Source organism: Protopterus annectens, chromosome 6.part0 (assembly GCF_019279795.1).
Source record: "Protopterus annectens isolate FY-2018-M chromosome 6.part0, PAN1.0, whole genome shotgun sequence".
NCBI classification, from domain to species: domain Eukaryota; kingdom Metazoa; phylum Chordata; order Ceratodontiformes; family Protopteridae; genus Protopterus; species Protopterus annectens.
This window is the reverse complement of record NC_056737.1, coordinates 989670657-989697803: the sequence shown is the minus strand read 5'-3', so window position 1 is coordinate 989697803 and position 27147 is coordinate 989670657. Positions and strand designations below refer to the sequence as shown.

Below are 27147 nucleotides of genomic sequence, written 5' to 3'. Positions count from 1 at the left end.
CTCTGGGAGACACATCTATCTCTCCAGCATGTTCTGTTAATGTCACAGGCTAGGTTGAAATCCCTAAAGTGAGTGACTCTTCTGCCATTTGACTTGTGAGTGTGCAGCACTTCCATTAGGCAGGGTCAAAGATTGCCCTATAGGCCAGGCACAAGTCACCTCTCAGCAGCCTATAAGATACAGAGTAAAGTGACAGGGCTTTCAGCCTGTCCACATAGATCATGGTTTGGAGTCCCTGTATTTTCTTAGTGAGAAACTTCTAATGTCTATCCAGCTGCTGCAGGTATCTGATGAAGTACATGCAAATGGATGCATTATATGCTATTACTGGTCTGATGAGGGTCAAGTATTGTGGAGTTATAACATCCCTTGACCTAGATGCTACGCCCTTACTTATGTGCTGTGCTGTGTAGCAGGCTTTCCTTACCACTGTGGAAACTTGGTGGTCAAAGTTTAGATTGCTATCAGTGTTCCCAAGTCTCACACCACTGGGTTGAAACTCAGGGGGATGTTGTCAATATTGTAATTTGTAGGGAATTCTATTTTGCCAAAGGGAATAAGAATGCATTTTTTTGCATTTAGTTTTAGACCATGGCTTTGGCACTAATCATTCATTTGTGTTGTAATACGTTTATATTTTGTTGGAGCACTCAGTGATTGCTCCCATCTTACAAGCATCAGCGAACTTGGTGAGCCAGAGGCCATCTACTTTGGCCTAGACTTCTGAAGAAAAGATGCCAAACAGTAAGGGGCCCAGCACAGACCCCTGTGGCACTCCACTGGTGACGGGTCTACTGGTGGAGATGGAGTCACCAATTTTGACAGAGTGTGTTCTGCCAATGAGCCAGCTGTCTACCCAGCTAGTAACATAAGGGTTAATCCTCAGCTAGAATGTAAACCAGGTATTATTAATAACAATTGGTGGGTGAGCAATTTTCATAGATGTCTACATTGGCTGATAGCCTGTAGTAGGAGGAGATACAGTAGAGTACAGATACTGTAACATAATTGCAATTTTCATAGTTATACTACATTGGCTGATAGCCTGTAGTAGGAGGAGATACAGTAGAGTACAGATACTATAACATAATTGCAATTTTCATAGCTTTACTACACTGACTGAAAGCCTACAGTAGGAGTAGATGCAGCAGAGTATAGACATTGAAATATAATTGCAACTTGAGGAGAACAGTTTTACTACAGTCCTTGAAAACACACTTTAGATTGTAATAAGAATGGGTAGAAGTATGTTGAAAGGTGAAATGTGATCTGATTTGTGTGAAAAACAAGTACTACCAAGAGAAAGCGTGTTTAGAGTAAATAGGACATTGCATTGAAATTCTTTTTCTTATCCAGGATTTGTACAGGAAAATAGCCATGTATTGGTTAATTGAGACTTATTTTGATGTGAGATAAATTGGTAATAGATGTTATTTCTGATGGTAAGCTATTCAAGATTTTAGCTGTGTAGTTTGAGAAATGGGTGCTGTCTGATTTACTGTTAGCTTTGGTGGCATTTAACTGGGATTTGCTACTTGAGTGAAGTACACGTTTGTTAGAATAAGGAGTTAATAAGTTTTGAAGTGCTGGTGTTTTTTCCAGTTGGTGCAGGATCTTATCTCGTAAGTCTACTAGGTTTAATAAACATGATCTACCCTTAATGAAGCCAAACTGGGTTGGTTCCAGCATTTGGAAGCCACCTATGTCCTTGTTGATAAGGTCCTTGACAATTATTTCCATGGCCTTGCAGACGAGGCTGGTTAGACTTATGGGTCTGTACTTGCCAGATTCAGTTGATGGCCTCCTTTGTTCAGGGGAATTAACGTTGTTGTTCTCTATTCTGCAGGCACATAGCCAGTTGTTAAGCCATGATTAAAGAGAATGTGAAGTGGGTTCCCTAGGTCTTGTTTGATTGTTTAGTAAACAACCTGGGATATTATCTGGTCCCACTGAAGCCATGTTTTTGGCCTTGGTAAGCACAGAGATGATCTGTGTTCTAGAGATACTGGGCAGAGGGCTGGTGTCAGGTATGCTTTGGGATATGGTAGGTGGGGACGGGGGGGGGGGGTGAAGTTTACACCAAATCTGTCAGCTAACAGGTTGGTGAGATGCTCCAGTGTAGTATGAGTGATCCCATCTACAACAAGTTCAGCACATAGCTGGGCATTCCCTTTAAGATTTTGGACTTAGTTAAAGAATGCCTTATGATTAGCCTTGGCTATGGATGGGATTTTAGTTTCATAATTTGCTTTAGAAGAGTTTACAAGACTTCTGATTTTTTTTTGTTTGTTTAGGCTTAGGAGGGAACTCTTCCTCTGGAGAGGGATATCCCTCTTGCATTTGGACAACAGTTTCTTCCTCTTGTTATATAAACTGTTTGTACTTGAATTGGATGATGCTGGCTTGTTTTTATGGGTAGACCTGATTTTGATCCGGTCAGGTACAGCAGAGTTTATGCAATCACTTAAGTGTTTGTACAGGGCATTTGCGTACACTTCTGCATAGTGATCATTGATGCCTGCAACTGCAGGTGGTATGAAGTTTTTTATACCATCCCTTACTAGGCTGTAGTTAGCTTTGGTAAAGTTTTTTTATAATTTTCTTTCCTGTAAGGGTGCCAGTTCCAACAGTTACTTCAAATGAGACTGATTTGGGGTCTGACCTAACCAGGGAGGGCATCATGTATGGGGAAGTACAGTCACCCCCCATGTTGGTGAGTACTATGTCTAGAAGATTATAACCCCTAGTTGGGGTGCAGACTAACTGTTCCAGAGCATTCATGTTAATAAAGTATCAGAACCTCTGGGAAGCATGTTTCTGCTGGTGTATGTCCCCCAGTCTATGGAAGAATAGTTGAAATCTGCCATGACTAAGGTATCGAGCTGCATGTTGAGACATTCCAGTAAACTGAAGTGTGTGGTGTGCCTATCCTTGTTCATGGGAGACATTCCAGTAAACTGAAGTACGTGGTGTGCCTATCCTTGTTCATGGGAGACATTCCAGTAAACTGAAGTATGTGGTGTGCCTATCCTTGTTCATGGTAGGGGATCTATAGCTAGCAATGATGTGGTGACAGCCATGCTGTTTGACCAGTCTTGAAGTGTATTTGGTTTTAATGAAGATGGCTACACCTCCACCTTTGATTCCTTCACATTCATTTTGAGGTCTGAATGTGTGGAAGGCATTGTAGTCTTGCATGGCTGGGGTACTCTCAGTGGCCTTGAACCATGTTTTCTGTAGCTGCACAGAAGTCAACATCCTCCAAGGTGTGGAATGCTTTCAGCGAGTGCAGTTTCATGTTTAAACTCCTAATGTTGACCCTGAGTTTGACTCAGTTAGATTTTGCTATTTTGGTAAATTTGTTGCTTTGACATTGCCTAAAAAAAGGCACTATTGGGGAGGTAAGGGCCTTTGCCAGTATTTGAAAGCCTAGGGGGACAGGTGCAGACCATCTCTAGCAAAGCAGTGAGGCCTGTCTACCATATCCTCCCAGGCTAACAGGTACAGGATCCCCCTGGACTGACACCAGAAGCTAAGCCAATCATTGGAGTCAATCACTTATTCTTTATATTGTGGCATCATCCTGGGTAAGGGAAGGATACTGCTTAGGGCTAGGGACATACCTGTGTGGGACATACCTGTCTTGGACATACCTTTGTGGGACATACCTGTGTTGGGCACATAATCAGAGAGTTCCATTATGTCTCTCTTCATATAGTCCAGAGAGGTACATCTTAAGTCATTCACTCCAACATGGAGTCATAATGGTACTTGTTGTTGAGTGACCTGAGTACATGCATGATTTGTCGGATTTTGGCACCTGACAGGCAGCTGACTGTGACCCTCTCTTTGTCCGTTCTAGTGAAGGGGACATCTGTGTGTCTCATTATAGAGTCACCTATGACCAAGAGATTTGATGCGTTTTGCTTTAAGGGCTTGTCTGTTGATACACATGTGTGTGTGCTGATAAGTGTAGAGGTTTCTTTTTGCTCATTGGTGAGTGTGGGTGATGTGTGTTTGGGAGGTCTCTGTTCTTTTGCTAGGCTTTTAGTGAGTACATCCACATGGGTTTATATATCGTGACCTTATTTTTTGTGAGAGGTGAGGTTTGCATGATAGGCGAAGCATGTGTGTGTTGACAACCTGTTTGACATCTAGTTTGTTTTTATGTGAGGGAATTGACTCCAGTTCCACAGTGTATTTACACCTCTCATATAGGGTGTTAGTTTGCTTCAGGAATAAATGGGTAAGTGGTTGTCAGTATACATGAAGCAATTGTTACACTGTCTCAAGATGCCCAAATCAATTAAGCTGGCAGAAAAATGATGGGAAGCTGTCCATCCATTGTGGCAACCTTTTTCTGAATGTGGTTTTTAGGAAGGAAGTGGAAGCTAGATTTAGGACTTTGACTTACCTAGTAGGCTAGCTTGACCTGGAGTAGCAAAAGTAGTGGTTGTACAGTAGGTTGTCGATGATAAATGCGCGAACCTTGCTTAGAGCTCAACCGAGTTGTCCTTTGCTCAGCAGGGAAGCTTGGGAGGTTCTACTGGAAGGTCTCTAGGGAAAAATGATGTTCCCAGGTGTTTGCATCTATACAGGGCACTGCTAAACCCTATTGCGTGGTGCGCAGCAATGAACAAATGTGAGGCTTTTAAACAGGTGAATTTAAACAGTTTTTAACACAACTACCAAGGGGAAAGCCCCAAACTGAGCCTTCCTCTAGCAATCCCCAACTCAGATGGGTCCTGAGCTACCCACTTTTGCGACAAGGGTGCAGGGAGGCCTTGTTAATGTAAGATGGCTGGTTTAAGAGCACAGTGATACCAGTTTAGATTCAACATGTCTGAATCTAGCTTATGTTATATAAGGCAATGAAACACAATTTCAAAGTGCAGAATAAAAAGCAGTCACAAACAGCGAAAATAAGGCAGTATTTCAATTAAATACAGTTAACAAAGTGCAGTACTGTCTTAAAATATACTTATTTTTCAGTTTTTTTCAGTGGATGCCTTGGATTTCAGTACATATGCACTCCAGACCTCTGACAAAAGTTGTTAAATGTTGAGCAGCTCTAGTAGGCTGAGGTCAAACCTACATAAATGCAAGGCTTATATACAGGTGAATTTAAACAGTTATTAACAGAACTACCAATGGGTAAATCCACAAATGGAGCCTTTCTCCAGCAGTGCCCAATTCAGATGGGTCCTGAGCTGGTGGAACTGTCATTAGCACATACATTCAGTTTGGCCACTGTCATCATCCCTTCAGCTGTAGTAGTAATGGTCTGTGGGTCCATGTTCCACAGCTATCATCCTCACAAACCGCCCAGTACAAATGTGCACTTGAGAGCTAGTACTGTCTGTTTACTCCCACATTTCTACAAGTTAGAGAACATTATGACCAAAATAGGTAGCCTTCTTATTGGCAGTGAAACGTACAGTGTTAGGCCTTTGACATGGAAAAGATGCCAATGCATTCTACCTATGTGATATACTAAAGGCAGCAAAATGGTTTTGTATTCTGTGCACAATATTTGTACAGCAGTGCTGCTAGTTATGGGGATACTAACTGCCACAGAGCACTTACTGTGCTTTGTAACTCCGTTTTATTAATTCTGCATTTTATGAGTCCTTCTTTCCTGCCACTTGTATTTAATTGCATCTCTTTTTATCATTTCTCTCTTTCATGGCTGTTTCATTCATTTATTTTACTTCAAATCCTAAAGTTTTATTTGTTTGGAGCTTGGATATTTCTTGTAACTTGTCATAAAGTGTCCAAAGGAATGCAAGTCTTGTAAATAGTGCTGTATGTGTGTCGTGTGTAAATACAATGTTATTGTAAGTAAGAATATAAGTAAATAAAAGTATTTAAGAACAGAGAGGAACTTTTGTTGTTAGCCAGAGAAGTGTTACCATAACTTTAAATAAGAATATTGCTATAACAGCAGAAAATAAAGTTTGCTGCAATAGCTAGATTATCTTTGCTTAATGAAACAATGTTATGGAAAACAACGGCTATAGTAAGTCCATTCACAGAGCATTGGTTTCTCTCCTTGGAGGAGAACTGATGTCTGGAGTAGTGACTTTGGAAAAGAGACAGCAGAATGAAGACCTGGAAGAAGACACCAGGAGTAAGTAAAAGATTCTAAACTCCCTCTAGCAATTATTATAAACAGGAGTAAAGCTGAAACAATCACAGGTACTAGAAGACCTAACAGCCTTAGACTAGTTACCCGTACATTGTTTCAGATCCAACCTAAGTTCTGGACTCATTCAACTCTCTTACATGTACTATATTAAATGATCACTTCTCAATAAGACAAAAATGCCCCTGGAGACAGCATTGTCTATGCATTAGACTGCCCATGTAAATAAACTTCTAGAAATGCAAAATAAGGTTTGGGTTAAGTGGAATGAAGCAAAGTCCAGAAAAACATCTCACTTTCCTCAGTCATTCAAAAGCATTTAGAATAGCATTAGATAAGCAAACTCTTCCTCCCTGAAATTTAAACAATTATGTACGGCCTAACCTAAACATTTCTGTCAAATCATTAATGACATAGCTTACTTTGATAGTAAACCTTCTCATAAACCCATTAAATGCATGAGCCCAAATTACCTCCAGATATTGGAGATTATAATGTTTGCCCCCTTAATAACTAAGAGTGTCACCAACTGAACTATTAATACCATCTCCTCCTCTCCACATTAAGATTCCCACACCTTCTCACAATATATTTAACCTGTTTTATTTCCAGGCAGTTTTAGGCAACACGGTTATACTCGATGAGAAAAAGAAGAAAAAAATCCTAAACTGAACAGCATACACCTTAGTTTTCCTAGGATAGCAGCAGTAGTTAAAACAAAAAGTACAGTTGTGTACACTTACCATAAATGTAGATGTTCGGGTGTATTCACTGTTGCAGTCATTACATTTGGGTTATCTGCTTGCAGGTAGCCCTCAGCCGGCCTGATTATCAAAGTCTTGGGTCCTGCATCGGTTGCTGTCTCTTCTTCCATGACGTCAGGTAGTCAGGGGTATAAAGCATGCAGCTGACGCCATTACATCAGTTTTTCTTGCTCCAGATGTCAGGTGTCCCCATAATGGGAAGCAATTATATACACGGTTACACCTCCAACAAAAAGCAAATACACCAGAAAGCTTAAATACAGTAAACAAGAAGACAGGTATAGTCAATAGAAGTCAGGGAGCTGGAGGGAGGGTAACCAGGACTGCAACGGTGAATACACTCAAACATCTACATTTATGGTAAGTGTACACAACTGGACTATGTTCTTCGTGTTTCACTGTTGCAGTCATTACATTTGGGTAGATTCCCAAAGCTAAAGAAGGGAGAAGGCAATTAGATTGCATTAGGACCAGCTATTAGGCCCTGCAAGACTGCAGTGGCAAATCCAGCTCTGGATTTAGAAAAAAATGTCAGGTGGTAATGCTTGGTGAAGGTATGTACAGAACTCCAGGTAGCAGCTTTAAGGATGTCCCTGGTAGGAACACCTTTGAGAAAGGCTGTTGAAGCAGATGTAGCCCTGGTGGAATGGGATCTTATCAAAAAACAATGAAAATCCAAACCAATCAGTAAATAAGCAAATCTTTATTCAAAATCAAAATCTAAAAGGAAAATAAAATATGTCCAAAGCCTTAAGCCTTTTATAGCAAACTATTAAATCAATTAAACAATTAAAAAATAAATTAAAATTAAAAGCTCTCCAAAAATCTCCAATTGAACTCCTTTGAGGATAGTCAGGATTGAGTTTTAAGTTAAACTTTTTTTTTTTTGCAATAACAATAACATGATTTTTAACCTAACTACAAAATACAATACAACTTGTTCAAAAAAGTCAACTTTTTTGACACTACAACTTTTTATTATGACATATTAAAAAATGCAAAGCTACAGGGCTAGCTATAGGGCATATATTGCTTATATTAATGTCTTATATGCTCTAACAGCCTTAGTTGTTTTCCTTTCTTAATAAATATTACATGGACAACAGAGAGCATAAACAACCCCTACTGACCTACTGAATGGGATCTTATCCCCTGTGGGGTAGGTTTTCCACGGTGCTTATATAAGAAATGAATGCAATGGCCTATCCACTTAGAAATGATTTGCTTTGAAATGGCCTTCCCCTCTGCTCCTGCAGCAAAGGCAACTAGCAGCTGTTCAGTTTTCCTGAGAGGCTTAGTCCTGTCCAAATAAAATCTAAGTTGCCTGTGCACATCCAAAGAGTGCAGTATTCATTCTCCTTTGTTCTGTGGATTAGAAAAGAAGGTTGGCAAATGCATGGACTGATTAAGGGCCACACTGGATACCACCTTGGGCATAAAGGAAGAGTTTCTCCTGAGGGACACCCTGTCCGCATGGAAGATGATGAAGGGCTCCACTGCCATGATGGCCTTTAATTCAGACACTCTTCTTGCTGAAGTGATGGCTAGAAGGAAGGCTGTTTTCCAAGAAAGGAATTTCAACTCTGCAGTTGCAGCTGGCTCAAAAGGAGATAGAGTGAGCTTTTCCAATACAAAGTTAAGGTCCCAGGCTGGAGTAGGGGCTTTCCTGGGTGGTCTTAAATTATTGGCCCCTCTGAGGAATTATTTCAGCAGGGGGTGAGAGAAGATGGGTGGCTCAGTATTATAATGTGCTGAAATGGCTGAGGCATGAATGTTAATAGAAGAGAAGGAAAGGCCCTTGTGAAGCATCTCTGTTAAGTATTGAAGAATATGCTGTAAGCTGGGCACTGTTGTGCCCATCCCCTGAGTTTGGCTCCAGGAACAGTATCTTTTCCACTTTTCAGCATAGGATTTTCTAGTACTAGGTCTCCTTCCCTCCAGAATGACATCCAGCACTTGCTTGCTGAGGGATGGTATTGGAGAGCTCAGGTAATTAGCCAGGCTGCAAGGTTCAGGGTTTGAAGCTGGGGGTGCAGAATCTGGCCCTCCTGCTGGGACAGCAGGGAAGGGGTCTGAGGCAGGTGCCATGGTTCCAGCAGTGACATACTGCACAAGAGGGGGTACCAGTGTTGGCGTGGCCAGTCTGGTGCAATGAGTATTGTCCTTGGTTTGTCCTGTTTGATCTTTAGTAGAACTTTTGAGAGGAGAGGCAGAGGGGGAAAGGCATAAACTGAGAGTCTTTCCCAGGTGAAGGACAGGGCATCCACTTTCCAAGCTTGTCTGTGGGGAGTCCTTGTGCAGAATTTGTCCAATTGATAGTTCTGAGGGGAGGCAAACAGGTCTATCTCTGGGCTCCACCATTTGTTTCAATAAATGTTGAATATCTTTGGTTCCAGTTTCCACTCGTGTGGGTCCATGAGATGGTAGCTCAAGGCTGTATTCCACAGAGCCATAACTAGTCTGCAGAAAGGGAATGAGTGGGTCCCCCCCGCTTGTTTATGTACCACATAACAGTGGTGTTGTCCGTCTTTACCATTAATTGTCCTGGAAGAATGTGTTCCTTGAAGGCTGTCAGGGTATTCTGTACAGCTTGCATTTCTTTTTGATTGATATGCAGGTGCATTTGACTCGGGTTCCATTTACCCTGAATGCACTGCCTTGCCAAGTGAGCCCCCCATGCATAGTGTGATGCATTTGTTGTTAGGGTTTGGGCGGCATGGGGTAGAGAGACTGGCAGTCCCATGTTGTGGTAGCAGGCCTCTGCCCATCAAAGAAACTCTGTCTTTACACAAGGAATGATGGGAATCATTGATTTCAGGTCCTGAGAATGTTGACACCATAGGCTTTTTAGATACCATTGTAGTTTCCTCATATACAGTCTTGCATATGGAATTAGTAGGATGCAAGAGGCCATGAACCCCAGGGCTTGCAGTATTTTCCTTGCAGATAGCTGGGTCTTTAAGGCCAGTAGTTTGAAGTAGGCTGTCAAATAAACTTGTTTCTCTGGCGTAAGGTAGGCCATCTGGGAAGTTGTATCCAAGCTTGCTCCCAGAATACAATTTGCTGGCAGGGTACTAGGTGGGATTTCTTTTTGTTTATGGTGTACACCAGTGAGGTTAGCAGTTTCTTTACAAATGCCAGATGATTTTAATAGCATGTCCTTGGCTTTCTGCCTGAATTAGACAATTGTCCAGGTATGGGCATATTTGAATATTTCTTTGCCTGCAGAATGCAATGACTGGAGCTAGGCACTTTGTGAATACCCTGGGCGCAGTAGATAAGCCAAAGGGCAGTGCAGAGAACTGATAGTGCATGTAGCCTGCTCTGAAGCGTAGGTATTTTCTGCAAGATTCCATTATTGGGATGTGCAGGTAAGCTTCCTTTAAGTCCAATGTTGCCAACCAGGCATTTTTGCCTAGCATGGGAAGCAGCTGATGAAGAGTTAGCATTTTGAATTTTGGGATTACTGAAAAGGTGTTTAGGATAGACAGGTCCAGGATAGGACGCCAGGAGTTGTCTTTTCTGGGTACTAGGAAAAGTCTTGAGTAAAAACCTTGTCCCCATTCCTCTGCTGGGACAGGCTGAATAGCCCTGATACTTAGAAGAGAGAGAACCTGCTGTTGAGCCTCTGCCCACTGATTTGGGGATAGGTCTGGCCAACCGTTTGGGGTTGGTAAGGTGTGGAAGTAGAATCTGTATCCTTGGGAAACTATTTAAAACTCATTTATCTTGGGTAATGAGTTCCCAGTTTCTTGCATGCAGGGCGATCTTTCCCCCTAAAGGAGCAGTCAGTTGAGCAGGGCTTGGAAGGTTTACCATAGGGGGGTGTCTTACTACTTCCAGCTTTGGAAGTGGGAGCTCCCCACTGCTTAGGCCTGTGAGTACCTTGAGACTGTAGCCTAGGTGGTCTGCTGTTCCTGGGTTTGAACTGAGAAGGCCTGGAAGAGACAGGAAAGGACCAATTCTTAGATGGCCAATGCCTACTAAATCTGGGAGGCTGTACTTGCAGGAAATCTTTAACAGTTTGCATAGATTTAGCTTTTTCCTCCACCTTTTTAAGTACTTCTTCTGCTTTGTTGCCAAACAAGTGGTCTTGGTTTAAGGGAGCATCCAGTAATTTAGCTTTAACATGAACTGACAATGTTTGCTCCTTAAGTCAAGCATGCCTTCTAAGAACAGACCCAGTGACAGCAGCCCTGCAAGATGCCTCTAAGGAGTCAAAATCACATTGCAAAGTATGTTTACCAGCTTGTTCAGCAGAATGCATTAAATCCTGTAATTCTTTATTTTCAGCACAGTCAGGAATCAACATCACTTTCTGTTTAAGTAAATCAATAATATGCTGCTGATACTTTAACATATGAAACTGGCAGTTTAAGGCCCTAATGGCCAAAGTAGCAGAAGTGTATACCTTTTTACCCCATCTGTACTGGGCCCTGTAATCTCTATCAGAGGGGTAGGGTTTTTGGCAGTAGTAGCCTTAATGCCTTTGGGTCCCTGTGAAATGGTCTCTGGATCTGCAGTGGGACTCTTAAAGAGGAACTTGTGAGAGTCAGGTACTCTGTAATACCTGTCAGGTTTCCTGAGAGCTGGTGGTAAAGTGTCTGGGGCCAGGCTAGATTCCAAGAAGGCATCATCTACAATGTCCAGTATAGGAGGGATAGCTAAAGGCCTGTGTTGAGGTAGGAGTAAGAATTCCCTAAGCCTCTTTTTGGAGTCAGAGTAATCCTGGCTTTCCCAGTGGAAATGCTCCCTAAGAGTGTAAAGTTTCACCAAAAGAAAAATCTTCGGGGGGGGGGGTGGAAGCAGAGGGAATGGAGTCCTCTACATCAGAATCCTCATAAGCAGATAAGGGCAAATCCTGGTCATCAGAAGAAACAGAAATTTCAGAATCCTGTTCAGAAGAATCAGAAGGAAAATCAGTTCTAGGTCTTTCAGAGGGAGAAGGCTAGTTTCCCCTATTTAGAGTAATAAGGTCTTCACCGCCATTCTTATCATTTTTTTTTATGCATATGGGCCTGACCATGCGGTTTGGACATCGGTTTTCTAGACGTGGATCGAGTTTTAAGCCTTGAAGAAGAAGATGGCATCAGTTTGATATGCAAGTCAGTAGGCCTGAATACACTCTCAGAAGCTGGTGCATGCACAGTAGCTCCGGACCCATCCAAGGTAGAGACATCCGCAGGTTCCATTGTCGAAGAAGCATCTCGCAGCATAATGGACTCCAAATTGGTCTCAGTAGAGACCTGTGAATCTGAAGTAGCAGGTAACAGGGGCTGCAAATGCTCCTCACTGAGTAGCGGCGAACTGGCGACTAGCTTAACAGAAGCGCCATTGGCAGCTTTGGAGCTATGCGGTCTGTCTCTGTCTTTATCTTTACATTTTTTCAGAATGTCAGTAGTCAGATGGCTTACCAAAGCCATTTCTGGGTAATTAAACTGAGTACTGAAATAGTTTGATGCAAAAATGAACTGACGACGAATAGTTTGACGACTGACTACTGCACAAAACCGACAGTGAGGGACATCTTGGCTTGGGCCTAAGCAAGGAATGCAGTATGAATGAAAATCTTTATGAGGTATTTGCTTTCCACAAGTAATACAATTGCTAACTTTTACTGACATCGGTTTAGAGCAAGAAAAAGGATCCCCAACAGGGTACTTATCTTTTTTGAAGACTTTGGTTCTGAAACTCGAAAAAGAAAATTTCAGGAGTCGGCCGACTGGCACTTGCGAACTGCTTCTGCTTTGGGCACCGCATGGCAAGAAAGACTGATGTAATGGCGTCGGCTGCATGCTTTATACCCCTGACTACCTGACATCATGGAAGATGAGACAGCAACCGACGCAGGACCCAAGACGTTGATAATCAGGCCGGCTGAGGGCTACCTGCAAGCAGATAACCCAAATGTAATGACTGCAACAGTGAAACATGAAGAATATCCACTAGCCCATATTTTAACCTTTCTGTTACAGAATTGTGCTCCTTTACTTCAAGCATTCACAGGTAATTTCTAGCTGCAAAATGTCTTTACTTAGTTGCCAAGAAGACTACAGGCCCATATTATTTTTCTGCCCAATACGTACCATTAGCTATGAGGGCATTAAGGCAGTACATTAATAAATATAGCATCCTAATAGACTCACAACGTACAGTTGTGTACACTTACCATAGATATAAAGGTTCAAGTGTATTCACTGTTGCAGTCATCACACTTGTGTTATCTGCCTGCAAGTAGCCCTCAGGCAGCCCAAATACCAGAGACTTAGTATTTCTGCACTGGTTGCTTTCACTCCAGGTCTGACATCAGGTTGTCAGGGGTATAAAAACAGGAGGCTGATGCCATTACATCAGTTTTTTTTGCCCCAAATGTCAGGAACCCCCCCAAGTAGGGAGCTAAGCTATAGTGGAAAAATCTTCACCAGTAAAAAGTAAATACCAATACCAATACTCCTGCAAGGGGGGAGTAGTATACACAGAGAGGAGAGAGAGAATGAGAAGGGGGCTGGAGGGAGGGAAACCAGGACTGCAACAGTGAATACACTCAAACATCTACATGTATGGTAAGTGTACACAACTGTACTATGTTCTTCGTGTTTCACTGTTGCAGTCATCACACTTGGGTTGATTCCCAAAGCTGTAGAAAGGGTGGAGGCAGTCAAGAAGTGTTTGGGGTGGCTAGTATGCCATGCAGGACTGCAGTTGCAAAACTCACCCTGGATTTGGAAAATATAGGCAAGTGGTAATGCTTGGTGAATGTATGTACAGAGTTCCAGGTAGCAGCCTCCAGATTGTCCCTGGTAGGGACTCCCCTGAGGAATGCTGTAGAGGTAGAAGTTGCTCTAGTGGAATGTGTTATGACCCCCTGAGAGGTTGGTATCCCATGGTGTTTGTAGCAGAAATTAATACAGTGTGCTATCCATTTGAAATGTGTCTATTTCGAAATGGCCTTGCCCTCTGCACCTGGTGCAAAACCGAGTAGTAACTGGTCAAATTTCCTGAAGGGCTTAGTCCTATCCAGTTAGAATCTGAGCTGTCTGTGCACGTCCAAGGAGTGAAGGATCCTTTCCCCTTTATTTTGAGGATTAGGGAAGAAGGTTGGCAAATGGATAGACTGGTTGAGAGCCACACTGGACACCACTTTGGGCATAAAAGAAGGATTAGTCCTGCGGGAGACCCTGTCAGCATGAAAAATAATGAAGGGTTCCACGGCCATAAGTGTTTGTAGCTCAAACACTCTTTTCGCTGAAGTGATGGCCAGGAGCAATGCTGTTTTCCAAGAGAGGAATTTTAAGTCTGCTGATGCTGCAGGCTCAAAAGGGGGCAGTGTGAGCTTTTCCAGTACAAAGTTAAGGTCCCAAGCAGGGGTGGGTGCTCTCCTTGGTGGCCTTAAGTTGTTTGCCCCTCTCAGGAACTGTTTGATGAGAGGGTGAGAGAATAGGGGTGGCTCAGAGTTGTCAAGAGCCGAGATGGCAGAGGCATGGATCTTAACGGAGGAAAAGGATTGGCCTCTGTGGAGTAGATCTGCTAAGTAAGCCAAGATTAGAGGTAGGGAGGGCAGAGTTGTGTCCTCTCCTTTAGATTGAATCCAGGAACAATACCTTTTCCACTTATCAGCATAGGATTTCCTTGTACTGGGTCTTCTGGTTTCAAGAATGATGTACAGTACCTGCTTGCTTAGGCTGGTCACTGGGGGAGAATTCAAGGAATAAGCCAGGCTGCAAGATTTAGGGTTTGCAGTTGCAGATGCAAGATATGTCCCCCTGCTGCTTGAGCAGGGTGGGGCTTTGGGGTAGGTGCCAGGGTGGCACTGGAGACAGGCTGCACAGGAGAGGGTACCAGTGCTGGCGTATTCAGTCTAGGGCAATCAGAATTGTCCTTGGTCTGTCCTGTTTTATCTTGAGCAATATTCTTGAAAGAAGTGGCAGAGGAGGAAATGCATAGATTGAGAGGTTTACCCACTAGAAGGATAGGGTATCCACTTTCCAGGCCCTAATGTGAGGTGTCCTGGTGCAGAATTTGCTGAGCTGGTGATTGCAAGGGGAGGCAAAGAGATCCACCTCTGGTGTCACCAATTTCTGAATCAGAAGGCTGAAGGTGCTGGGCTAATTGCCACTTGTGTGGCTTTAGGAGATGTCTGCTTAAGTCATCTGCCAGTGTGTTTTGTTTGCCTGAGAGGAATTGAGCTTTCAGATGGACCTGCATGTCCAAGGCCGTGTTCCACAGAGCCATGGCTAGCCTGCAGAGTGGGTAAGAATGGGTTCCCCCTACTTGTTGATGTACCACATAACTGTGGTGTTGTCTGTTTTTATTAGCAGGGGTCCTGGTGAGAGTAGGGATCTGAAAGCTGTTAGAGCATGCTGCACAGCTAGCATCTCTTTTTGGTTTATGTGCAGATTTATTTGACTTGGGCTGCAGTGGCCCTGAATGCATTTGTCATCCAGGTGTGCCTCCCAGGCATAATCTGATGCATCTGTGGTTAGGGTCTGGGTGGCATGGGGTTGAGTAAAGGGTAGTCCCTTGTTGTGGTTGCATGCTGCTGCCCACCAAAGAAACTCTGTCCTTAGACAAGGAATGATAGGAATGACCATTTCCAGGTCCTGAGAATGTTGGCACCAAAGACTTTTTAAGTATCATTGAAGTTTTCTCATATGCAGTCTGGCATATGGAATTAGTAGGATGCATGAGGCCATGAACCTTAGGGCTTGCAGGATTTTCCTTGTGGATAGCTGGGTTCTGGTGGCCATTTGACTAAAGTAGTCTGTCAGATAGGCTTGTTTTTCTGGTGTAAGGAATGCCTTCTGGGATGCTGTGTCCAAGCTTGCTTCCAGGAATACAATCTTTTGACTGGGGACTAGTTTTGATTTCTTTTCATTGATGGTGTACCGCAGGGAGGTTAGAAGGTTTTTTACAAATGTCAGGTGCTGCAACAGCATTTCCTGACTATCTGCCTGAATCAGGCAGTCGTCCAAGTATGGGTAAATTTGAATTTTTCTCTGTCTGCAGTAGGCAATAGCTGGAGCCAGGCATTTTGTGAATACTCTGGTAGCAGTGGATAAGCCAAAGGGAAGTGCAGAGAACTGATAATGCATAGATCCTGCCCTGAAGCGAAGATATTTCTTGCACGAGTCCCTTATAGGGATGTGCAGATAGGCTTCTTTTAAATCTAGGGTAGCTAACCAGGCATCTTTGGCCAGCATAGGAAGAAGCTGATGCAGGGTGAGCATTTTGAATTTTGGTACCACTAGGAAGGTGTTTAGAATGGAAAGATCTAGGATTGGGTGCCAAGTGCCCTCTTTTCTGGGTACCAGGGAAAGTCTGGAATAGATCCCTTGACCTATCTGTTCCACAGGAACAGGTTGAATTGCCCTTATAGGGAGCAGGGATTGAACTTGGTTTTGTGCCTCTGCCCACTGCTTTGTAGGAAAGTCTGGGAACCCTTTTGGGGTTGGCAGTGAGTGGAAGTAAAATTTGTATCCCTGGGATACAATGTTGAGGACCCATCAGTCTTTGGTGATGGAAGTCCAGTTTTTTGCATGATGGGCATGTTTTTTTCCTAGGGGCACAAGCTGTTGGGCAGGGGTGGGGAGTGGAGTTGAGAAGTCATTGGGAATTGTTCCCTAAGGGGGTGGCTTAGCACTCCCTGTTTTTGAAGTGGAGGCACTCCATTGCTTAGATCTCTGCATACCCTGAGACTGTAGTCTGGGGGGGGGGGTCTGTTTCCCCTGGGTCTAGTTTGAGATGGCCTTGAGAGGGCTGGAATGGACCAATGTTTCGAGGGGCAATGCCTACCAAATCTAGGAGGCTGTACTTGGAAGAAATCTTTGACTGTCTGCAGAGATTTAGCTTTTTCTTCCATCTTTTTAAGAACCTCTTCTGCTCTGGTGCCAAACAGATTGTCCTTGTTCAAAGGAGTGTCTAGTAATTTTGATTTGACATGGTCTGGCAAGGTCTGCTCCTTAAGCCAAGCATGCCTTCTCAGTACAGAACCAGTGACTGCTGCCCTGCAAGATGCTTCTAGGGTGTCAAAGCCATACTGCAATGTATGCTTGCTGACTTGGCTTGCAGAATGCATAAGCTCTTGCAATTCTTTATTTTCTGCACAGTCCGTAAAGGTAGCTATTTTTTGCTTAAGAAGTTCCATAATATGTTGCTGGTACTTCAGCATTGAAACTGGCAATTCAAAGCCCTAATGGCAAGAGTTGCAGAGGTGTATACTTTTTTACTCCATCTGTCTAAAGCTCTGGAATCCCTGTCCGAAGGGGTGGGGTTGCTTTGATACCTTTAGGCCCTTGGGATATGACCCCTGGATCAGCAGTATGATTTTTGAAAAGGAATTTGTGAGAGTCAGGAACTCTGTAGTACCTGTCTGGTTTCCTAGGGGCAGGGGGTAAGGTATCAGGAGTTAAACTGGATTCCATAAAGACATCATCCACAACATCCAGGACTGGGAGAACTGCTAAAGGCCTATATTGTGGTAAGTCTTGAAATTCTCTGAGTCTCTTTTTGGACTGAGGATAGTCTTGGCATTCCCAGTGGAAATGCTCTCTTAAAGTATGTAAGGTTTCACCAAAAGAAAAATCCTCTGGAGGAGAAGCAGAGGGAATAGATTCCTCTGCATCTGAATCCTCATAAGCAGATAAAGGCATGTCTTCATAATCAGATACCTCAGAGTCGTCGGACTCTTGGTCTGTTAAAGCTGCTGGGGACAGGTCTCTTTTTCTCTTAGCAGGGGAAGGCTGACCTCTCCTAATCAACATAATAAGGTCTTCTGCCATTTTAAGTATTTGATGTTGTGGCAAGGAAGCAGGTGCAAGAGTTTGGGTCATCGGTTTTTTAGGCGTAGCGCATACTCTTGGCCTTAGAAACTCTGTGGTTTTAGACAGAAATGAATACGCGAAAGAAGTCACCGGTTTGTGTCGAATATCAGTAATGCGAAGAACTTCCTCAGAAGCTGGTGCCTGCTCAGCGGCTCCAGACCCATCCAAGGTAGACATCTACAGGTTCCATCGAAGAAGAGTCTCGCAGCATACCGGACTCCGAACGGGTCTCGACAGAGGCCTGAGAATCTATTGAAGTGGGCATCAGGGGCTGCGAAAGCGCCTCGCTGAGTACTGACGAACTGGCGACTAGCTTAATGGACACGTTGTCGGCAGTTTTGGACCTGTGCAGTCTGTCTCTCTCTTTATCCTTATGTTTTTTTGGTAGATTGGTAGTCAGATGGCTTACCGAAGCGATTTCAGAATATGAACATCGAGAACAAAAGTGTTTAGTGACAAAAAGGGCCCGACGACGAATAGTTTGGGCATTGAACAAGGCATAAAATCGACAGCGAGGGACATTGTGGTCTGGGCCTAAACAGGTGACGCAGTAAGAATGAAAATCTGAGTGTGGTATTTGCTTTCTACAGGCAAGACAATTGTTAACTTTTTCTGACATCGGTTAGAGCAAGAAAAAAGGATCCCCAACGGGGTAATTAGCTTTAGAAGACTTCAGGATAATTCAATTCGATAACAAAAACTCAGGTAACGGCCGACCAGCACTCGTGCAAACTGCTTCTGCATCGGGTTCCTCGGCAAGAAAGAATGATGTAATGGTATCGGCTGCCTGTTTTTATACCCCTAATGAACTGACGTCAGACCTGGAGTGACAGCAATCGATGCAGGAATACTAAGTCTCTGGTATTCGGGCCGACTGAGGGCTACCTGCAGGCAGATAACTCAAGTGTGATGACTGCAACAGTGAAACACGAAGAACATCTATGGTTTAGGTCAGGACGCAATACTCTGAAAGTGATTTATACAGTAACAGACACATTTACTAATCTATGTAGAAAAGCTGCCTAACAGTTAATGTAGTCATTGATTTACTCAAAATTTTGATAATTTAAACTGCCAAACTCTTATAAATAAACTTAAAGGAAGAGGCTTTAGTAACAACACTTTCCACTGGCTCATCAACTACCTTTCAATAGATCACTCAAAGTTCAGGCTTTCAAAATAATACACAAAGAAAGCACATTCTTAGCTGGCACACTGCGTGGTTCTGTGTTAGCACATATTCGTTTATTCTATATACATACAGTGTTAACCTCTGCCAAAACATACAGTGAAGGAAAGTTTTGTTGGAAGAAACAGTGAAGCAAGGAGCTCATTGTTTATGGAAAAGACACAGAGGATGTGAAACACAGTGAAAGATGTATGCAGAAACTATCATATATTAAGAGAGTGGTAAGAATTGCCAAGTAAGTACTGTCAACTCTAGTCTGAAATGGGCATTCAGACATGATTTAGCAAAAATAGTGAGGCTATGATAGACAGTAAAGGTGCAACAAGAACTGACACAAAATAATATTTTTTTAAATGTAGAGTAGTTATAGAGTATCAGCTCTCTAAAATGCGTGTCATGTGCACTTACATTTAACTTCAGATAATTCTTCCATTGCAAACAAGTAAATAATATCCCTCAAAAGTCAGGTTTACTTTATTTGTGTGCTGCAGCTGCAACATAGTGACAGAAGATGCCTGGCTGGCAGAATCACAGTAGTACAAAAATAAATATAGCATACCTTCGCATTGCCTGCGTCTGTTCATGACATAGCCACTTTCGCAATCACAGCGATAGGAGCCAGGAACATTGGTGCATCGACTGTTGAGGCACACTCCCTGCTGACACTCATCGATATCTGCAAAAACAGAGTACCATAGATAACATCAGACTGAAATTAACAAAATGCTTCTTCACTTCCACAAAAACAATGGTCACAGTGTCACCCCCCCCCCCCCGGCTCGGACTCAGAACATATCGCTAATATTGGCCTGTTAATCCTACTGCAGTGGTATGTCCTTTAGTACTCCTGAAGAAGGAGAAGTGAATCTCTGACCCTCATTCCACTGCCTTATGACTCATTAACTGTACTACAGCTACTAGTTGCATGCCTTATCTATGGTCTACATACACACCTCATTCCTTTGTTACAGCACGCCAAGCAAAAGTGACCTTTTTAACTGCAATACACTTGGGTTATTGCAGTAAAAAAGTGATTATAGCAATTTGTGCATTTACTTAATGGCATGGCTTTTTCACTAAAACTGTTCAGTAATAGCTCCTGGGTTAGCGGAATGTAGCTGGATTTTCCAAAAAAGACTTGGTTATTCTGCTTTTCTGTGGCTGCTGCTCAGATGGCAAACATGGCATTTAATTTGTAGTTATAATGTCTCAGGAGGCACAAGCATTTCTATTTATCACTTGTAAATGATGCTACATAACAACACCGTAAACATTTGTTATGATACTACCAACTAAATTAGCCTTGTCTGGACTGAATCACTGAAGCTAAGATTAAGAGTTATATTGACTAGTCAAATGGTCAGAGCACTCTGTTGTGACTGACCAGCACAGGAGATTGTAAAACACAGCATTGAAAAAATGTAGCTGTCAGGTACAACGCGTCAAAATTTGGTAGTAACAAGCAACCATTTTGTTTCATATTTGGATGGCAATCCCCACATAGACATGTATTAAAAAGGGGTCAATAATCTATTAGTAGAGCAGGTACAACTAGGATGATTATCTTTTAAGAAGTCTTCTTTGTTTTGCTTCCTCTTTCATGTATATGAATGAATCAAGTCATACATAGCCCTTTCCAATCTGAAGCCTGCAGTGGGTACTGCCTGATTTCTGCAAACCTCAGTCCAGGTAACACAAATAGTTTTTCTGAGGTTTGACGTAAGAACAGAGATACCAAACAACAGCACTGATTACCAACATCTTCTATGCTTCATATCAACTAACACTTTGCTCTTTTTCTGCCAGACCTTTTATTAACACCTTGCAAGATTCTGGTAAGACATACAACTACAACTGTGGGTACATAATTATCACAAAACAATGTATAGCATCTTAGGTTCAGCCTCTTACATGATATAAAAATAAACACAGCATTTCCCAGTATATAGGAACTTATCTGCAGCACCATGGACTTAATGCAACTCATCCCTTCTTCACAGCTTTCTGTTTATACTGAATGTTCAACTGCATATGCACAAACGAATATATTTGTTTTATTTATTGATTCTTGTAGGTGGTCAGGGCCACAAGGGTCCATTTTCAACTGCAACTTTGTTACAAATAGGAAGAAACAAATTAAACCCAAAGTGAGTGCACTTTCAGTTGTGATATAGGCTGCCTGTTTGTAAGCACCAGAGTGAGGCTATATTTGACGCTGATAATAAATTATGCATGCTATTATAGGTTGTAACTATGTCCCAGCATTGCACTAGTTAGAAATGGATGGTCAGAAACCAGGTGGTTGTACTGTGGGCTAGTGCCAAAATGAACAACAGCTCAGGACTCTGGTGACCACAGAAACATTTACAGTACAGCATTATTATAACTACAGTTTCTGAATGGAATGGGTAAATATGAGTCACATGTCACTAGAGAGAGAGTTTGGCAAAAGAAATACAAGACTCAGTTAAGACTCTAGAAAATATAAGCAGTATATAAAAAAAACGGCTTTGTAAATTCATGATGTAGTCTGAACAAAATGCCTAATGTAAGCTAAAGCTGAACTTTATAAAACATTCTAAAGCTTTAAATATACATTTTAAACAAAAAGGGTTCACAACTTTTGCAATTTTTGTAAGTTTCAATCTAAACTTTCCAAGTAGTTATTTTAAAGATCCATATTATGAACTATGTGCTGTTTAATTGTGAATGGTAATTCTGCACCTGGCTTTGTGAGGGAAGCAGACAGCTGCAGGGAAAATCACAGCATCAAGAAACTAACAGCTACCTACCCTTATAACTACATTAGGTTTGGGAACCCCAGTATCATTTACTGTAGACTTGGGTAAGGGTGAGCGGCTGTAAGTGGGCAGTTTTTGAAGACCACAAAACTGCAACTACAGTCAATAGGAGCTTTTTTTTATTTTAGGATTCCCATTGATGGACAGGCCACCCAAAAATACCCTTCTGCACAGGCAGTTACCGTTAGACAAACTGGGCACCCTCAAGTGTCGCTCTGTCTAGTGGGGATATGTTAACACTATGCTAGAACGTATGGGGTTATTATCAGAATGGACAGGAAACACACTACCTTATATATGCTAATGAAGTTAGTCTGATGTGAACTGACCACATGATGCCTTTGTGTCCTTGAAGTTTGATTATGCCAGTGTGACAATGCCTGGGCACTTAGCAGTGAAGAAACTGGACACCTACCAATGACTCAACCAAGCAAGTTAGCACTGTGGAAACTAGGAACTTACCACTGTCTCTCTGTCAAGGGAATTAGCCATGTGGAAAATGGATATATATAATATTCTCTGTTCATAATTAGACCAGAGGAACTGGACATATACCACTTTTTCTGTGTCTAGTGAGAATGCACTGGGAAAAAGGGCACCCACCAATATTTGTGTCCCTAGCAGGTTACCATGAGGCAAGGGGCAGATAGCTGGCAGATGGGAAGATTTCTAACACAGTACGACTACATTTTATGCTACCAGGAAGTAACGTTTCCTTAATTTCACACCAGTCATTGGCAGATCAGGTGCCAATGACAGTTACAAAAACAATTTCAATGTTGAGGTTTGGGGGCCCTTCTGATTTAATTCTGTTTCTTTAAAGTGGAAGCGGGATGCGCACAGTGAGTAGAAGGTGAGTGCCAACTTATCAGAGAATAAAACTAGAGTTCCTGTCAGGGTATTTATTTTATTGTGTGTTGGGCTGTGGTGAAAGAGGCATTTGCTTGTCATATTGTTTAATATACACTTTGGCAGGGTTAGGATGCACACAATAGGTGAGAGGGGTCTTTTTGTTAAAATACAATACAACAAAGACGTGGTTCCAGGAAGGATGTTTTTTCTTCAGATCAGAAAATGTTTCAGTGAATACCTAGCAAGGTTCATGCCGAGGACTGAGATCCCAGTGTCATTTAATGTAGGTTTGGGTGGGAGGTGTACAGAACTGTAAGTCAGTCCTTGAATGAGTAACAGCTCTGGGAGTAGAAAGCCTTACTACCTTACTATACACTGTTCTTGAATCATACTTCAGAAATCAGTTACATTGTTGCATTTAATACCTTGCTGAGAGAATATGCTGACATCATTTTATAGTACCTATCCATAATATAAATTCTTATAAAAATAGGGTCATCATGCCAACAACATTAGTGTTAAATGTATGTTTTCATGCCCTTTGACTTATATTCCAGATCAAATTAATGTGAAAACTGCATTTTCCATTAATTCATGATGTTACAGGTATGTGTGTGGGGGGTGTACCTCTCAACTGTCAACATTTTCACAGAATGTCCAGATTTTTGGCTCATATTCTTGTTCTGTTCCTCATAAAATTTGTGGAATTCTGGCAAATCAATGGGATGATCTGAGGATTTAAGTCACTAATAATAACATACTTTTGAGTTTCAGACTTCAAATCCTTCAGAAAATGTATGTTAAAACAAACCTTGTTACTATAGCAACTTTCTAAGTTTATAAGAGCAATGTTTAAAATATGTCCCTATTTGTGGGCCTTTGTCCCCCCAATTTGTCGGGCTTTGTCCAGATTTCTGGCACTAAGAGGGTGAGAGCTACTGTGGGGGGTGGCAGATAGCATCCTCCTTAACTCCTGCCCAGCCACTTCTAAAATGAATCTTGGAGGTATATCATTCTCTCTTATGGTGGTATTAAGACTGAACAGCCCCATATGATGTTAAGAACAAACACAGTTTGCAGATATGGTTGCAGTGACATTAACTTGACTTCCTAATTTATATGCTCTGTTTTCAGAGTGAGTACTGTAAAAGTATGCCCTGTCCCATTCACTTATCACAAACCATACAAACTGCATGCATCACTACCTAACAGTCACGGAATGAACACCTTGCATCTGTTGCCAGCAATCTGCAGGGCACATCTGTTGTTATCCCTGTCCCCTTTCTGAACTCCAGTGGAGAAGCATTCCAAGACTGCTAAATAAAAGTTGGGACATGGTGAAAGACATGCATTAATGAACATACTTGTAATACCATACGAATGAATGATGTGGATCACATGACCAACCAAAGTTATGTAGTGTCAATGGAAAGAGGTGATTGGCAGTCTGTGCCTGGAAATTGCAGATGTAACTTGTTTGCTTCATGGTGTAGAATGAGGTATATGTAACTGCAACACACTTGCTTAAGAAAATACTAAATCTAACTGTTAAAGAGGGATTACCAGGTACCCTATCAAGCTTGCAGTTATTGTAAAGCACTGGACTTAAAGGCAGTATGACATGTGCATCATACAATACAACCTGAAGAATATTACACTATTGAAATGAAAAAAAAACAGATCATAATGGTTACAGTACACTGAAAATACACACAGCTGTTTTCTTGCTAAAGAAGCCTGGCTGCAGGCTTTTCTCAGAAAATAAAACATTAGTTGAGAACAAATATAATGGCATATCATGAAAGTGACTTTGTAGCTAAAATTCTGCTTATGTACTGTAGTAATAAAATGACACTGAAGAAAGAGACTGACCTGCAGGTCAAACAGGAGAGGAAAAAGTCTGAAGGTGTTAGTGTTCTTAGGTGAAAATACGACACTGACTCATCAGAGCAGCGAAAGAAAAAAAAAAACAGGGGACTCTGTGTCAGTGCTCATTTTTAAACAACCAGCTTGTGGAGCTAAAGTTGGGGTTAGACGCTGGTATAATGGTTAAGGTATTTACCTCACAGCCACAAGGTAAAGGGTTTGATTATTACCTCTGAAGGAAATTGTCTAGGCGTAAAATGGCCCATAAGGGCAACTAGCCTACTACTTGTCTATGGTTACACTTCATAATCTTGAATTACTGAAATCCCGAATTTCAGTAACCCGAGACCATGAAGCCGAAAACCAGAATGCCGAAAGTGCATAAGAGCGAATTTGAATATATCAAATCCGTACTTATGCATTTCCGGTACGTCGTGTGTAGTGTTATGGTGCCTGAAGTTACAAGTGAGTGAGGGTTTGTGTGTGTTTTTGTACGCTGTATGTGTGGGTAAGGTTAGGGAGGTGTAAGTGTGAATGTTGGATTTGTTGGTGTTTGTGTATGTGTGATTTGTACTTGTGTGTGAGCGAGTGGAGGAAGGCGTAGTGTGAGTTTTTTTTTTTTTTTATGTTATGTGCGACCTTGGAGTTGGTATACATAAGTAGGGGGGGTGTGGGGGGTGCATGGGGGCTTGCCCCCCTGCTTATATGTAGTGTAGGGTTGTGTGGTTTGGGTGCTATGGGTGGAATGGTGTGTGTGTTATGTGGTGCATGGTGTATGTATGTTCGTGATTGTGTGATTCGGAATTGTGGATTTCGGTATTGTGAATGGTTCGACTTTATAGTCTCGGGTTACTGAAATTCAGGATTTAAGTAATTTGAGATTATGAGGTGAAACCCTTGTCTATATACCTAAGTACAGGTCTGTTCACTTTGTTGGTGACCTGGGCTCAGGAAGAAACCTGGAGCACAGGTCCAGCCAGGTGGCAGAAGAACAGCGTTGGATCAGCGTAATATTTCCTCTTGTTTCTATTCAGGGAGAGTAGCAGGGGTCAGTGTTATTTTGGTAACACCCTGGGATTTGAATGCAGTTAGCTCTTCTACAACACCAGGACTTGGACATGGTCAATAATGCAAGACACAAGAAATGGAATCCTATTGCATGTTCAGGTGGGTTAGGAAGGAACAAGCAGACAGTGACACGCTTACTCTGTTAAGGCTTAGGAAGGAAAACGGTCCTCCTTGACAGAGTGGTGTGTCGCATGTGTCACAAGGATGTTAAGACAGATAGGAGTGGACAGGCATAGGTAGGGTGCTGACCAAAACAGGCCCCTAAAAGGAACTAGAAGATGTATGAGTGTCCCAAAAGATCTGGTGTGATAGGCTTAAAGAGTGCAGACCCTTCAATAACATAATTTGAAAAAGCTCATGCTTTAGGTATGGTCAAGGGGTGGAAATACAGGAAATAAAATATACATAGTGTGTATGCTGAGATCTACAAAATACAATACACTAACAGGCACCAAACTATATCTGTGATGATTAAGTCACAAGAAACAAGCTATAATTATGCCAAGACAGGTCAGTATATCCGCGGAACAAAATCGTTAAACCAAGGGAAGTTACACAGATTGTGATTAGGTCTTTAATGGTAATCAGTGTATTGTGTGTTCTAGAAATGAAATTCTTCACACTACTGGAGAACATACCAACACATTATGTCAGGCCATATGAACATACCTGTACCAAAATTACTTTTCTCTCATTTTTGGAGGATAGTCATAGCACTTCACATATCACAAATCCATTAACAGTGCAGTAATTAAAATGATTGAGAGCTGGTTGCCTGAATCTTGATGCTGATGGACTTACCCATGAGATCCTAGCAGTTTATAGCTGTTATTTAAAGAAGAGGCAACCTCATAAAAAGTCTGCCTATTGGACCTCTGAAAATTATTTTACATCCAAAGGCTGTAAGGTGGTGACTCCATTAACAAAGGAGCAAAGTGATTCCATTAATAAGGCTTTAACTACCTGCACCACCTTACTCGTGTACTAACCCTAAACCTACCCCCTACCCCTGCCCCCATCTGAATAATGCTTTCCCTATCAGTACAGTAAACTCTTAGATAGCTAGAACTCAAGCAACCAGAATGCTCAAGCAAGCAGAAAAAAAAAATTGAAGAAGTACAGTACAATTTTCATGTGTTGCACTTTCTGCTCCCCCTGCCCCCGGCAGAAACATACCTTACGTTTTTAGAGTTTTAGAGTTTAAAAAAGAAAGATAGGAATAAATTCCCTTTCTCCCCATCCTAAGAACAAGTCAAACCAAACAAATAGTGTAAGGTACAGTATTAGTCAGGCCTATTTTAATAGTAACTCTCAAGCAACCAGAAACTACAGTTATCTGGCATCTACCAATCCCCATGGGTGCCGGTAAACAGATAGTTTACTGTACCACTATGTTAGACAAAAGGTCACACACATCATGCATGACACACACACACACACACACACACACACACACACACACACACACACACACACACACACACACACACACACACACACACACACACACACACACACACACACACACACACACACACACACACACACACACACACAGAGACACACAAAACAGTAAAACTATCCTCTTAGGCCTTACTCTAACCCTAACCTGCAAACACTGGCACACACTCTCCTCCCTGAA

At 42.2% G+C, this 27147-nt stretch overlaps 1 protein-coding gene across 1 annotated transcript in view; it reads right to left on the bottom strand.

Moving 5' to 3' along the window:
• The window catches only part of LTBP2 (latent transforming growth factor beta binding protein 2), a 3457946-nt gene that overhangs the window by 648986 nt on the left and 2781813 nt on the right, over positions 1-27147 (bottom strand). Inside the window, exon 18 of the mRNA XM_044074624.1 lies at positions 19478-19594. Coding sequence (XP_043930559.1) covers positions 19478-19594 — 117 coding nt within the window. The remainder of the gene's footprint in view (positions 1-19477; positions 19595-27147) is intronic.